We start from the raw sequence: 14,776 nt of genomic DNA, 5'->3' as shown, positions 1-14,776 counted from the left end.
TGGGAACCGTTGTGCCTGTTGTTCACACGCGTGTCTGCCCTCTCATTGGATATAAATGCTCCCACGTGATCTTGCTTCCTCCCGACTGACTTCCATTTTTTTAATACATTTATTTTCATTGTTGTTAGAGGGGCCACTGCAGTATCTCTGGTCAATATAATGGATCATCTCTGGTGTAGGCTAGGTGTACTCGGCTAACTCAGTGATGCCCTCTAGTGATGACAAAGAAATCTACAGGATAGAGACAGATTTACAAAGACCCACAAAGAATTCCAAAACAAATCCAATTTTTATAAACTCCCATATCTACTGGGTGAAATACCACAGTGTGCCATCACAGCAGCAAGATTTGTGACCTGTTGCCACAAGAAAAGGGCAACCAGTGAAGAACAAACACCATTGTAAATACAACCTATATTTATTTATTTTTATTTTCCCTTTTATACTTTAACTATTTACACATCATTAGAACACTGTATACAGACATAATATGACATTTGACATATGACATTTGACATTTTGGAATTTAATGTAGGTGTATTGTTTACTGTTAATTTTGTATTGTTTATTTTACTTTTCTTTAATACCTATTGCACTTGCTTTGGCAATGTTAACATATATGTGTCCCATGCCAATAAAGCCACTTAAATGTAATATTCTTTTAATGTTTTACATGATGTGATTAGCTCAGCGCCTCTTAGCCGCGCCCTAATATTTCTCTCGCCTCTCATTGGCCGAATCTTGTGTCTGTCACACAGAATCTAGAAACGCGGAAATGGGGCGGTGGTATTTGGGTTGTCACGAGTTACCACAGCCACAAAGTGTTACACTCTGCCTATTTCTACAATTATCTTATTAAAATTATGATTTTTAAACCTAACCCAAATTTTAAACACACTTCTAACCGTACGACAATCCACAAACATTGAATTAAGACCAAAATGCTCGGTTTTCTTTGTTTTTATTAATATTTCCCATAGGCAATTTTGGCTTTGTTGCTATAGTAACTAGTGAAAAGCATGTTGTTGTGGTTAGCTAACTAGCTGCCGAGGCTACAACATCATATCAACCTAGCTATGTGTTTACTTACAACAGCTCTCAACCTTTAGTCAGGTAACGTGTTTTATACGAGTTTAAATGTGTGTCTTGTATGTTCATTTGTACGGCATGTTTGGTAAATGTAATGCTAGCTAGCTATCAATACAGAGGTTTTGCTCTAGCTAACGTTAGCTACATCTGTGATTCTACCAAAAAAAAGACTGGAGTGAAGAAAAACCTTTATTCTAGCTAGTTAGTGTTAGAGTTGCGTAAATTCCAATCTGGTATCAGGATAAATATAACAATGAGTCACCGATTGTATACTATGCATTTTTTATTAGCTAAGTAATAAATGGCAAATGCAACTTTCGTATATCGGTGCTCACTGTAATACCACGCAGGGCAGAACAGAGAACTGACAAGATGTACATTTGTAATGTCTTTATTGTTTTGAAACTTCTGTATGTGTGATGTCTACTGTTAATTTTTATTGTTTATTTCACTTTATATATTATCTACCTCACTTGCTTTGGCAATGTTAACACATGTTTCCCATGCCAATAAAGCCCCTTGAATTGAATTGTAAACAGTAGTTCTTATACTGTGATAGACATAGTTCCAACCCGTCTGTTGGCCTATCACAGTAGAGACGGGGCGTGGTTTAAACTTGCCCAGCCTATCGCAGGCGCTCAGGCGTGTCCCCGCCTCTTGGCGCTTCTTGGAGTCCTCCCTCCGTCGATTATAGATCCTTACTGTTCTGGTATCGCAGCCTAATTAGAACAGTTGCTCTGTTCCTGCTATTGTGTTGTTCAGTATTTTTCCATCTCAGTTAAACCTCGTGATGACCACCCCTCCCTATCACAACTTTGTAAGATACAGCAAGTCACACCATGTGCTCAATATTGTTACATACAAACACAAGGACAAAGCATCTGCTGGGCTGTTATCTACAGTTTTGCAACATGCAGGTCACACCATGTTACTCAGTTCTTGTCACACACACAAACAGGCAAGTAGCAAGCAGTTGTTTAATCTCATAATGATGCTCCAGTGCACAAATGCAGACACCTCACACAACCAACATCAGATAATATTTAATCATATATATGCTAATGGCTATAATGTAAAATACAGAATCCAGCACTAGTTACTACTATATATATATATATATTTAGTTTAGAGCATTCCCCCGGGGCCTTACTATGATTATCAATTGTGGATCTTCTCTTCAAGGCAGGGTGAGGGTAGGTGGTTGTAAACAGGGTCGCATGACTGTAACTGCGACTGGAGTGGAAGGTTGTGGTCGGGGGAAAGGAGAGGAAAGGAGAGTGAACTGGCAGAGGGGTTTGTTTACTATAAACATAGAGAGAGAGGGATTGACAGAGAGTGAGGGATTGAGAGAGAGAGTGAGGGATTGAGAGAGAGGGATTGAGAGAGAGAGAGAGGGAGATTGAGAGAGTGAGGGGGATTGAGAGAGTGAGGGATTGAGAGTGAGAGAGTGATTGAGAGAGAGGGTCCCTGGTTCGAGCCCAGGTTAGGGGCGAAGAGAGGGACGGAAGCTATACTGTTACAATGGCACACCAAAGACAGTTCTTTGTTCTCGGTAGAAATGTGCATTGCAACAAGGTATACAGAAAGCACATAGTTGAATGTTCTGATTTTCATGACAATATCTGCGTAAGATACTTGTGCCTTTTTTTGGTGTGTGGACAATCTTTATATTGTATAAACTGAAATGAAAATGCACTGTCGTGATAGGCATTATATTATTATAGGCATTATGTGAATGAATGATAATGTGTTTTGAATTACTGTTAGCATGTCTTTTAATGCTATTTCTTCTGTAGATTGACATTGGGAAGTTGGTCTCTATAGCTAGTTTAAAAGTCCTTTATACGTGACTTATCAAAATAAATAAAAACAAGTAGATCAACAGTCAGTCTGCTTGTCTGCAAATCAATTATTTCTGGGATTTGTTTGTTGTTGTCTCTGCCAGATTCAGAACGATTTCCTGATGATTCAGTGGACTAGAATGCTATTCTACACCTGTGCTGCAGTTCTAACGTTTTTCCCATGAGGCAGCTGGGCTGCCCCACTTTTGAAGGAAGCTTGGAATGAGATTAGCCGTGTGAATTTCATGGCCCCCTTGGCACCACCCACCCCCAGGAAAATCATACTGTTTTAAAGTTAATTTTCTGTTAATTCTGTGTTTTTTTTCCCATGGCTTAGGCCAATGACCAGGGTGGGAAATAAACAATTAAAACCACAGGTCAGGTGTATACAGGAAGTCAGGTGTATACAGGAGGTCAGGTGTATACGGGATGTCAGGTGTATACGGGATGTCAGGTGTATACGGGAGGTCAGGTGTATACGGGAGGTCAGGTGTATACGGGAGGAGGTCAGGTGTTTACGGGAGGTACGGGAGGTCAGGTGTATACAGGAAGTCAGGTGTATACAGGAGGTCAGGTGTATACAGGAGGAGGTGGTCAGGTGTATACAGGAGGTCAGGTGTTTACGGGAGGTCAGGTGTATACAGGAGGTCAGGTGTATACAGGAGGAGGTCAGGAGGTCATACAGGAGGTCAGGTGTACAGGAGGTCAGGTGTATACGGGATGTCAGGTGTATACGGGAGGTCAGGTGTATACGGGAGGTCAGGTGGGAGGTCAGGTGTATACGGGAGGTCAGGTGTATACGGGAGGTCAGGTGTATACAGGAGGTCAGGTGTATACGGGAGGTCAGGTGTATACAGGAGGTCAGGTGTATACAGGAGGTCAGGTGTATACAGGAGGTCAGGTGTATACGGGATGTCAGGTGTATACGGGAGGTCAGGTGTATACGGGAGGTCAGGTGTATACGGGAGGAGGTGTACAGGAGGTCAGGTGTATACAGGAGGTCAGGTGGAGGTCAGGTGTATACAGGAGGTCAGGTGTATACAGGAGGTCAGGTGTGTACAGGAGGTCAGGTGGTACAGGAGGTCAGGTGTATACAGGAGGAGGTCAGGTGTATACAGGAGGTCAGGAGTGTCAGGTGTATACAGGAGGTCAGGTGTATACAGGAGGTCAGGGTGTACAGGAGGTACAGGAGGTCAGGTGTATACAGGAGGTCAGGTGTATACAGGAGGTCAGGGTACAGGAGGTCAGGTGTACAGGAGGTCAGGTGTATACAGGAGGTCAGGTGTACAGGAGGTCAGGTTTGTACAGGAGGTCAGGTGTATACGGGAGGAGTGTCAGGAGGTGTATACAGGAGGTCAGGTGTATACAGGAGGTCAGGTGTACAGGAGGTCAGGTGTATACAGGAGGTCAGGAGGTCAGTGTATACAGGAGGTCAGGTGTGTACAGGAGGTCAGGTGTATACAGGAGGTCAGGTGGTACAGGAGGTCAGGTGTATACAGGAGGTCAGGGTACAGGAGGTCAGGGTACAGGAGGTGTCAGGAGGTCAGGTGTGTACGGGAGGTCAGGTGTATACAGGAGGTCAGGTGTATACAGGAGGTCAGGGTGTATACGGGAGGTCAGGGTGTATACAGGAGGTCAGGTGTGTATACAGGAGGAGGTGTGTACAGGAGGTCAGGTGTATACAGGAGGTCAGGTGTGTACAGGAGGTCAGGTGTATACAGGAGGAGGTCAGGTGTGTACGGGAGGTCAGTGTATACAGGAGGTCAGGTGTGTACAGGAGGTCAGGGAGGAGGTCAGGTGTATACAGGAGGTCAGGTGTATACAGGAGGTCAGGTGTATACAGGAGGTCAGGTGTATACAGGAGGTCAGGTGTGTACGGGAGGTCAGGTGTATACAGGAGGTCAGGTGTATACAGGAGGTCAGGTGGAGGTCAGGTGTATACAGGATACAGGAGGTCAGGTGTATACAGGAGGTCAGGTGTATACAGGAGGTCAGGTGTATACAGGGTCAGGTGTATACGGGAGGTCAGGTGTATACGGGAGGTCAGGTGTATACAGGAGGTCAGGTGTATACGGGAGGTCAGGTGTACGGGAGGTCAGGTGTATACAGGAAGTCAGGTGTATACAGGAGGTCAGGTGTACAGGAGGGTGTATACAGGAGGTCAGGTGTATACAGGAGGTCAGGTGTGTACAGGAGGTCAGGTGTATACAGGAGGTCAGGTGTGTATAGGTCAGGGTGTGTACAGGAGGTCAGGTGTATACAGGAGGTCAGGTGTATACAGGAGGTCAGGTGTGTACAGGAGGTCAGGTGTATACAGGAGGTCAGGTGTATACAGGAGGTCAGGGTACAGGAGGTCAGGTGTGTACAGGAGGTCAGGTGTATACAGGAGGTCAGGTTTGTACAGGAGGTCAGGTGTGTACGGGAGGTCACAGGTGTATACAGGAGGTCAGGTGTGTACAGGAGGTCAGGTGTATACAGGATGTCAGGTGTATACAGGAGGTCAGGTGTATACAGGATGTCAGGAGGTCAGGGTCAGGTGTATACAGGAGGTCAGGTGTGTACAGGAGGTCAGGTGTATACAGGAGGTCAGGTGTGTACAGGAGGTCAGGTGTATACGGGAGGTCACGGGAGGTCAGGGTTTGTACAGGAGGTCAGGTGTGTACAGGAGGTCAAGTGTATCAGGAGGTCAGGTGTATACAGGAGGTCAGGTGTATACAGGAGGTCAGGTGTGTACAGGAGGTCAGGTGTATACAGGAGGTCAGGTTTGTACAGGAGGTCAGGTGTGTACAGGAGGTCAAGTGTATACAGGAGGTCAGGTGTGTACAGGAGGTCAGGTGTATACAGGAGGTCTATACAGGAGGTCAGGTGTATACAGGAAGTCAGGTGTATCAGGAGGTCAGGTGTGTACGGGAGGTCAGGTGTATACAGGAGGTCAGGTGTGTCGGGAGGTCAGGTGTACGGGAGGTCATACGGGAGGTCAGGTTTGTACAGGAGGTCAGGTGTGTATGGGAGGTCAAGTGTATCGGGAGGTCAGGTGTATACAGGAGGTCAGGTGTATACAGGAGGTCAGGTGTGTACAGGAGGTCAGGTGTATACAGGAGGTCAGGTTTGTACAGGAGGTCTCGGGAGGTCAGGTGTGTACAGGAGGTCAGGTGTATACAGGATGTCAGGTGTATACAGGAGGTCAGGTGTATACAGGATGTCAGGTGTATACAGGAAGTCAGGTGTATACAGGAGGTCAGGTGTGTACGGGAGGTCAGGTGTATACAGGAGGTCAGGTGTGTACGGGAGGTCAGGTGTATACACCTGTATGTGCCGGGAGTGTTACTTAAACATGTTTTATTTAATGTTTCTTTAACTAGGCCGTCTCCTTGTCCATAGACTGCCGTCTCCTTGTCCATAGACTGCCGTCTCCTTGTCCATAGACCGCAGTCTCCTTGTCCATAGACCGCCGTCTCCTTGTCCATAGACCGCCGTCTCCTTGTCCATAGACCGTCTCCTTGTCCATAGAGACCTTGTCCGTCTCCTTGTCCATAGAGCCGTCTCCTTGTCCATAGACTCCTTGTCCATAGACCGCGTCTCCTTGTCCTCGTCTCCTTGTCCATAGACCGCCGTCTCCTTGTCCATAGACCGTCTCCTTGTCCATAGACCGCAGTCTCCTTGTCCAGCCTCCTTGTCCATAGGCCGTAGTCTCCTTGTCCAGCCTCCTTGTCCAGCCTCCTTGTCCATAGGCCGCAGTCTCCTTGTCCAGTCTCCTTGTCCATAGACCGCAGTCTCCTTGTCCATGTCCAAGACCGCAGCCTCCTTGTCCATAGGCCGCAGTCTCCTTGTCCAGTCTCCTTGTCCAGCCTCCTTGTCCATAGGCCGCAGTCTCCTTGTCCAGTCTCCTTGTCCATAGACCGCAGTCTCCTTGTCCAGCCTCCTTGTCCATAGACCGCAGCCTCCTTGTCCATAGGTAGCAGTCTCCTTGTCCAGTCTCCTTGTCCATAGACCGCAGCCTCCTTGTCCATAGACTGCAGTCCATGACTGTTAAGGTAAGGACACAAACATTTAGACATTTGGATGAACAGTCTCTTTAAAACAGGGCTGGAAGTAAATCCTGCTTGCTCTCCGGGACGGTAGACCCCCCTGATCCATGTTCCCCAAGTGCTATGTGTTTGAGAAGTTAATCAATGCTTAATCACCCAACCTTCAAGAAAAATCTAATTAATATCAATATTCAGGTGGTTTATGCCTACTAGTTGAACATCCTTGCCCTCATCTTACAAAATATGCTTTTTATGAGTATCCTGTCATGTGTAAATGAGAACTTGGCCTACCTGGTTTAAATAAAGGTGAAATAAAAAAATAAAAAAAGTTCATAATACTAAAATGTCACATTATATCTGATTCCTGGAGCATTTCTTACCCAACCCGTTTATTTGTATGACTTATTCAAACCGGACCAGGAATGTCTGTAAAATATATAAATACATAGCATTCATTTTCAAAGACACAAGTATCAGATTTAAAATTTTACACCGGCAACATTGGTAAGTGGAATAATAAAACATGTTTGGAAAATAACAGCAGGGTTCTTGCTGACAAGCACAGAAATTACCCTAAAATGTTAGCCCATTGTTAAGAATGAGAATTGTTTCATTGATCAGACTGAAAGTAAATAAAGTGTCTGAATGACAAGATTACTTAAATCTGCCCCTATACCATATATATATAATATATATATATATATGGTATAGGGGCAGATTTAAGTAATCTTGTCATTCAGATTTAACAATTAAGAATGTCATTCATTCTTAACAATTATATATATATTTATATATTGATTTATAGATTCAAACGTACACTTTTCGGTTCACAATCTGTTTGACAAAATGATTTTCATAGTTACAAACTGCTAAAACATACTGTAGGTCTGTCTGCTGCATTTTCGTTGTCAGAGCCGAATTGTAAATCACCAAAACAAAGGGACTAATGCAAGTGTGCATTAATAAATCGACTTTAGTCAATGCTGTCAAAAGGCTTCATTCTGAAATAGACTCGTGGACGGGAGTAACAGCAACCTCATTCCGTTGACAACATTTTAGATAAAAACCGTGCTGCTCTTTATAACGTTTTATAAACTCAAGAGGCGCACGGTATCCCTCTCCATTCAACTCCACTATAATCCTGAGGGAGGTTCTTTAAAACATGCATCCAATCCCCTGGCTCCCTCACATAATCCGACCAATCACATGCGTCAATGTGCCGCGGTTCAGAGCGCGGGGACAAGACAGGGAAATGATAGAGATGTTAAATCGCTTTTCTCAAAACTCTACCCGGAACAGGTTTCAACACAAGTCATATGACCACAGTCATGTGATAGTTTACAGACCAGTGTGATCTACATTTACTGCACATAACGAAATGGTAGTTTCCTCATAATGTTTTACAGTAGATTATGCCCGTAAACCGATATAAAACGTTGCGGGTTAGTTTGATTCTTGATATCACCGCTTGTAGACGCAGCAGAAAGACCGCGCCGTCCCGTTTCGCCCGGAATAAACTCGTAGAACAACTACTTACGTATGATTATTCTATTAACATTGCAACCTTCACATTGATAAAGCCTCCGTTTTTTGAACAGTGATGTTTGCTCAAGCAAACTGGGTATGTCTCCTGCTCGCCGCGTTGCTGATAGCAATACCAGCAAGCGGGACGCGATACCAAGCGAACTGGGAGAGTTTGGACGCAAGACCGCTTCCTACATGGTACGATGAAGCCAAGTTCGGGATTTTCGTCCACTGGGGGGTGTTCTCAGTCCCCGGGTTCGAGAGTGAGTGGTTCTGGTGGCATTGGCAAGGCCAAAACCCACCTGATCCGAAGTGTGTTAAGTACATGCTGGATAACTACCCGCCCGGGTTCAGCTATCCAGATTTCGCGCCCCAGTTCCATGCCCAGTTCTTTGACCCGGATGACTGGGCTGACATATTCGAGGCTTCCGGTGCAAAGTAAGTCTTATTCAGTTTGTATACCTATATATTTGTTTTATACGAATAGGCAACACAATCTGTAGTGATTTAAAAACCGAAGTAGGTATTGAACCAGCAACACTGCCAAGTTAAATAAAGGTTCAATCTTTTTTTATATAATAATAATAATAAAAATGGGGAAAGTGCACTACCACAGTCTGACCGAGGCTGTAGTACAGTATTATGTAACGGATGTGAAACGGCTAGCTTAGTTAGCGGTGCGCGCTAAATAGCGTTTCAATCGGTGATGTGACCTGCTCTGAGACCTTGAAGTAGTGGAGCGCTTTTGTGGAGCGATGGGTAACGATGCTTCGTGGGTGACTGTTGTTGATGTGTGCAGAGGGTCCCTGGTTTGCGCCCAGGTATGGGCGAGGGGACGGTCTAAAGTTATACTGTTACAATTACAGCCTTTAATTTAGAGGCTACAGGTCTTTTCCCAGTCTTTACCTGTCCCACGTATCTCCAGGTATGTGGTTCTGACAGCGAAGCACCATGAAGGATTCACTACCTGGCCCTCTTCCTACTCGTGGAACTGGAACTCTGTGGACACTGGACCACACAGAGACCTGGTGGGAGACTTGGCAGAGGCCGTACGCAACAGGTAGGATAAACAAGGCACCCAATTGACAGAGAGAGAAGGGTTAAATATCAATAGATGCTGATCTGAGGACTGTTTTTTTTGTGTGTGTGCATGTTTTCACCTAATTTTAATTGGATAATGTTACTGGTGGTAGGGGGGGGGTGTAACCCCTGCTCAGACTTTTCATGCATCAACCAATGGTTGCATGCCACGTCATTGACCGTGCCGGTGGGCACCAGATTGCTATAACAAAGTGATGTGCTTAGCTAATATGTAAAATACCTATCCAGGCGTTGAATGATCTGACGTGCTGAAACTGTCTATAGACACCGGTCTGTGTTCGGTTTTGCGTGGTGCTGTCCTAGTTGTTGTATGGGGAGAGTCAGCTGTAATGTGCTGAAACAAATTCTACTGGATAAAGGGATTGAATTGGAAGACAAATCTATTTGTCATATATGTATTTTATATAGGTGTTTATAATAAGCCCAGGATTGTAGCTGACAGCAGAGGTAGTTCTGTATTCAATCAAATGTATTTTATAAAGCCTTTTTCAGCTTCCGTCTCTTGACAGTTCCCTATCTGTCCCAGTATCAGCTGCTGTCTCTTGACAGTTCCCTATCTGTCAGCTGCTGTCTCTTGACAGTTCCCTATCTGTCCCAGTATCAGCTGCTGTCTCTTGACTGTTCCCTATCTGTCAGCTGCTGTCTCTTGACAGTTCCCTATCTGTCCCAGTATCAGCTGCTGTCTCTTGACTGTTCCCTATCTGTCAGCTGCTGTCTCTTGACTGTTCCCTATCTGTCCCAGTATCAGCTGCTGTCTCTTGGCTGTTCCCTATCTGTCAGCTGCTGTCTCTTGTTCCCTATCTGTCAGCTGCTGTTCCCTATCTGTCAGCTGCTGTCTCTTGACAGTTCCCTATCTGTCCCAGTATCAGCTGCTGTCTCTTGACAGTTCCCTATCTGTCCCAGTATCAGCTGTCTCTTGACAGTTCCCTATCTGTCCCAGTATCAGCTGCTGTCTCTTGACAGTTCTGTCCCTATCTGTTCCCAGTATCAGCTGCTGTCTCTTGACAGTTCCCTATCTGTCAGCTGCTGTCTCTTGACAGTTCCCTATCTGTCAGCTGCTGTCTCTTGACAGTTCCCTATCTGTCAGCTGCTGTCTCTTGACAGTTCCCTATCTGTCAGCTGCTGTCTCTTGACAGTTCCCTATCTGTCAGCTGCTGTCTCTTGACAGTTCCCTATCTGTCAGCTGCTGTCTCTTGACAGTTCCCTATCTGTCAGCTGCTGTCTCTTGACAGTTCCCTATCTGTCAGCTGCTGTCTCTTGACAGTTCCCTATCTGTCAGCTGCTGTCTCTTGACAGTTCCCTATCTGTCAGCTGCTGTCTCTTGACAGTTCCCTATCTGTCAGCTGCTGTCTCTTGACAGTTCCCTATCTGTCAGCTGCTGTCTCTTGACAGTTCCCTATCTGTCAGCTGCTGTCTCTTGACAGTTCCCTATCTGTCAGCTGCTGTCTCTTGACAGTTCCCTATCTGTCAGCTGCTGTCTCTTGACAGTTCCCTATCTGTCAGCTGCTGTCTCTTGACAGTTCCCTATCTGTCAGCTGCTGTCTCTTGACAGTTCCCTATCTGTCAGCTGCTGTCTCTTGACAGTTCCCTATCTGTCAGCTGCTGTCTCTTGACAGTTCCCTATCTGTCAGCTGCTGTCTCTTGACAGTTCCCTATCTGTCAGCTGCTGTCTCTTGACAGTTCCCTATCTGTCAGCTGCTGTCTCTTGACAGTTCCCTATCTGTCAGCTGCTGTCTCTTGACAGTTCCCTATCTGTCAGCTGCTGTCTCTTGACAGTTCCCTATCTGTCAGCTGCTGTCTCTTGACAGTTCCCTATCTGTCCCAGTATCAGCTGCTGTCTCTTGACAGTTCCCTATCTGTCCCAGTATCAGCTGCTGTCTCTTGACAGTTCCCTATCTGTCCCAGTATCAGCTGCTGTCTCTTGACAGTTCCCTATCTGTCAGCTGCTGTCTCTTGACAGTTCCCTATCTGTCCCAGTATCAGCTGCTGTCTCTTGATCTGTCCCAGTATCAGCTGTTCCCTATCTGTCAGCTGCTGTCTCTCTTGACAGTTCCTATCCCTATCCCAGTACCAGCTGCTGTCTCTTGACAGTTCCCTATCTGTCAGCTGCTGTCTCTTGACAGTTCCCTATCTGTCAGCTGCTGTCTCTTGACAGTTCCCTATCCCTCCCAGTATCAGCTGTTGTCTCTTGACAGTTCCCTATCTGTCAGCTGCTGTCTCTTGACAGTTCCCTATCTGTCAGCTGCTATCTCTTGACAGTTCCCTATCTGTCAGCTGCTGTCTCTTGACAGTTCCCTATCTGTCAGCTGCTGTCTCTTGACTGTTCCCTATCTGTCCCAGTATCAGCTGCTGTCTCTTGACAGTTCCCTATCTGTCCCAGTATCAGCTGTTGTCTCTTGACAGTTCTCTATCCCTCCCAGTATCAGCTGCTGTCTCTTGACAGTTCTCTATCCCTCCCAGTATCAGCTGTTATCTCTTGACAGTTCGCTATCCCTCCCAGTATCAGCTGCTGTCTCTTGACAGTTCTCTATCCCTCCCAGTATCAGCTGTTGTCTCTTGACAGTTCCCTATCCCTCCCAGTATCAGCTGTTGGTTTTTGTGTTTTGTCTGTTCACAGGTCCCTGCACTATGGACTCTATAACTCCCTGTATGAATGGTTCAACCCCCTCTACCTGGCAGACAAGAAAAACAACTTCACAACACAGGACTTTGTCTTGAAAAAACTGCTGCCTGAGCTTTATGACATGGTCCTAAGGTAATTTAGGCCGGAATAGGTCTACTGTGGATACTAAAAAAACACGTTTTTTAAAAATATATTTGTTATATTATTATGGCTGAGATGGAGGGCACAGTAGACTTACAACATAGTATATCTCTGTCATATATATGTAAAACAAGGCTGAAGGTCTTATAGCTGGGCTTAGATGACCATATATGACACAAACATAGCTTTTGTTCAGATACCCCTTCACCCATTTCCCCCTCACCGATCTCTCCTGTGGTCCAGCTACAAGCCAGAGCTGATCTGGTCCGATGGGGACTGGGAAGCTCCTGACACCTACTGGAACTCAACAGAATTCCTGGCCTGGCTCTACAACGACAGTCCTGTTAAAGTGAGGACTTCCTACCCATCGTCACCTAGGTCGTCCGCGTCCCATATGCAACCCTATTCTCCTACATAGGGCTCTGGTCTAAAGTAGTGCACTATATAGGGAATAGGGTTCAATAGGGCTCTGGTCTAAAGTAGTGCACTATATAGGGTTCAATAGGGCTCTGGTCTAAAGTAGTGCACTATATAGGGAACAGGGTTCCATAGGGCTCTGGTCTAAAGTAGTGCACTATGTAGGGAATAGGGCTCTGGTCTAAAGTAGTGCACTATATAGGGAACAGGGTTCCATAGGGCTCTAGTCTAAAGTAGTGCACTATATAGGGAATAGGGTGCCATAGGGCTCTGGTCTAAAGTAGTGCACTATGTAGGGAATAGGGCTCTGGTCTAAAGTAGTGCACTATATAGGGAATAGGGCTCTGGTCTAAAGTAGTGCACTATATAGGGAACAGGGTGCCATAGGGCTCTGGTCTAAAGTAGTGCACTATATAGGGAATAGGGCTCTGGTCTAAAGTAGTGCACTATATAGGGAATACGGTTCTGTTTGGAACGTTAAAGACCTTCTAGGGCAGTGTTTTACCAAGTCTGGTCCTGGAGACCTACAGTAGTGGTGGCAGGTTTTCATTCCAACCCAGCACATACTTCATTCAGCTAATCAAGGCCTTGATGATTAGTTGAATCAGATATTTTAGCGCTAGACTGTAAAACAAAGTCATGTACACCCCTGTAATTTGCAGAGGTTACTGATATCCTGGACAAGGGTTTGGGGACTGGGGAACAACAGATATATGTTCAGTGTCTATGGATGAATTTAAATGGATAACCACTGTGAAATATGTGTGTTATAGTGACCGAATCTGCCTCTGATAAAGATACCTAGAAATGCATGTTTACGTCTGTTCACTCGTTTGTCTCTGATTGGCTGTCATTTGTATCACCCCTCCCCCTCCAGGATGTGATCGTGACCAATGACAGGTGGGGGGCGGGGTGTTACTGTAAACACGGTGGCTACTATAACTGTGCAGACAAATACACCCCTGGGGAGCTGCCCAAACACAAGTGGGAGAAGTGTCAGTCTGTAGACACACAGTCCTGGGGTTACCGCAGGACCATGAGGCTCTCTGAACTGATGGATCTGCCCAGTATCGTACAGGTGAGAGAGAACCCACGTACTGCACTGATTCACCCCTGTACACTAGTCAGGTAACCTGAGAGAGGTATCATCTGAGGTATCATCTGAGTTGTGTCTACCATCGCCCCTGGTGTAATGTCATAATGCTTAAGCAAATGTACAACTCTGGTTCACAATGGTAGGGATTAACTGAGCTGGGCTCGGATCATTGATAAGTCATTGTCTCAACACAGCCTTATAATGCTGTGAGAGGATCCAGGAACCCAAATGATTTGGCTGGATCCCATCCTCCTTATAAAACGATCTTTGTTTTCCAGAAGGTATCAGCATTGTCAGTACATGTTTACACCCACAGAGCTGCATTAGTCTGTTATGGAGGGATAACAGTCTGCTGAACCGCTCAATGCCACCATTTAGCGAGGGCAGAGGGACAGATATTATGGGGTGTTTGGTATCAAGCAGAGACCCAATCAGTTCTGTAATTCCCATCTTCAGTACACCTGGTGGTAACTAGTATAGACGGTACACCTGGTGGTAACTAGTATAGACGGTACACCTGGTGGTAACTAGTATAGACGGTACACCTGGTGGGAACTACTAGTATTGACGGTACACCTGGTGGTAACTAGTATAGACTGTACACCTGGCGGGAACTACTAGTATTGACGGTACACCTGGCGGGAACTACTAGTATTGACGGTACACCTGGCGGGAACTACTAGTATTGACGGTACACCTGGCGGGAACTACTAGTATTGACGGTACACCTGGCGGGAACTACTAGTATTGACGGTACACCTGGCGGGAACTACTAGTATTGACGGTACACCTGGCGGGAACTACTAGTATTGACGGTACACCTGGCGGGAACTACTAGTATAGGCGGTACACCTGGCGGTAACTACTAGTACAGGCGGTACACCTGTCGGCAATTCGTCGGGTCATGGACTCCACA

At 45.8% G+C, this 14,776-nt stretch overlaps 1 protein-coding gene across 1 annotated transcript in view; it reads left to right on the top strand.

The window, feature by feature from the left end:
* The first annotated feature begins 8,275 nt into the window (after nt 1–8,275).
* Nucleotides 8,276–14,776, top strand: part of LOC112240376 (tissue alpha-L-fucosidase) — a 14,448-nt gene continuing 7,947 nt past the window's right edge. The window contains exons 1-5 of the mRNA XM_042295068.1: nt 8,276–8,920; nt 9,408–9,542; nt 12,201–12,338; nt 12,591–12,696; nt 13,642–13,842. Coding sequence (XP_042151002.1) covers nt 8,559–8,920; nt 9,408–9,542; nt 12,201–12,338; nt 12,591–12,696; nt 13,642–13,842 — 942 coding nt within the window. The 5' untranslated portion in view covers nt 8,276–8,558. The remainder of the gene's footprint in view (nt 8,921–9,407; nt 9,543–12,200; nt 12,339–12,590; nt 12,697–13,641; nt 13,843–14,776) is intronic.

The sequence above is a fragment of the Oncorhynchus tshawytscha genome, linkage group LG13 (assembly GCF_018296145.1).
Source record: "Oncorhynchus tshawytscha isolate Ot180627B linkage group LG13, Otsh_v2.0, whole genome shotgun sequence".
Lineage (NCBI taxonomy): Eukaryota > Metazoa > Chordata > Actinopteri > Salmoniformes > Salmonidae > Oncorhynchus > Oncorhynchus tshawytscha.
This window is presented reverse-complemented; position numbering and strand designations above follow the sequence as displayed.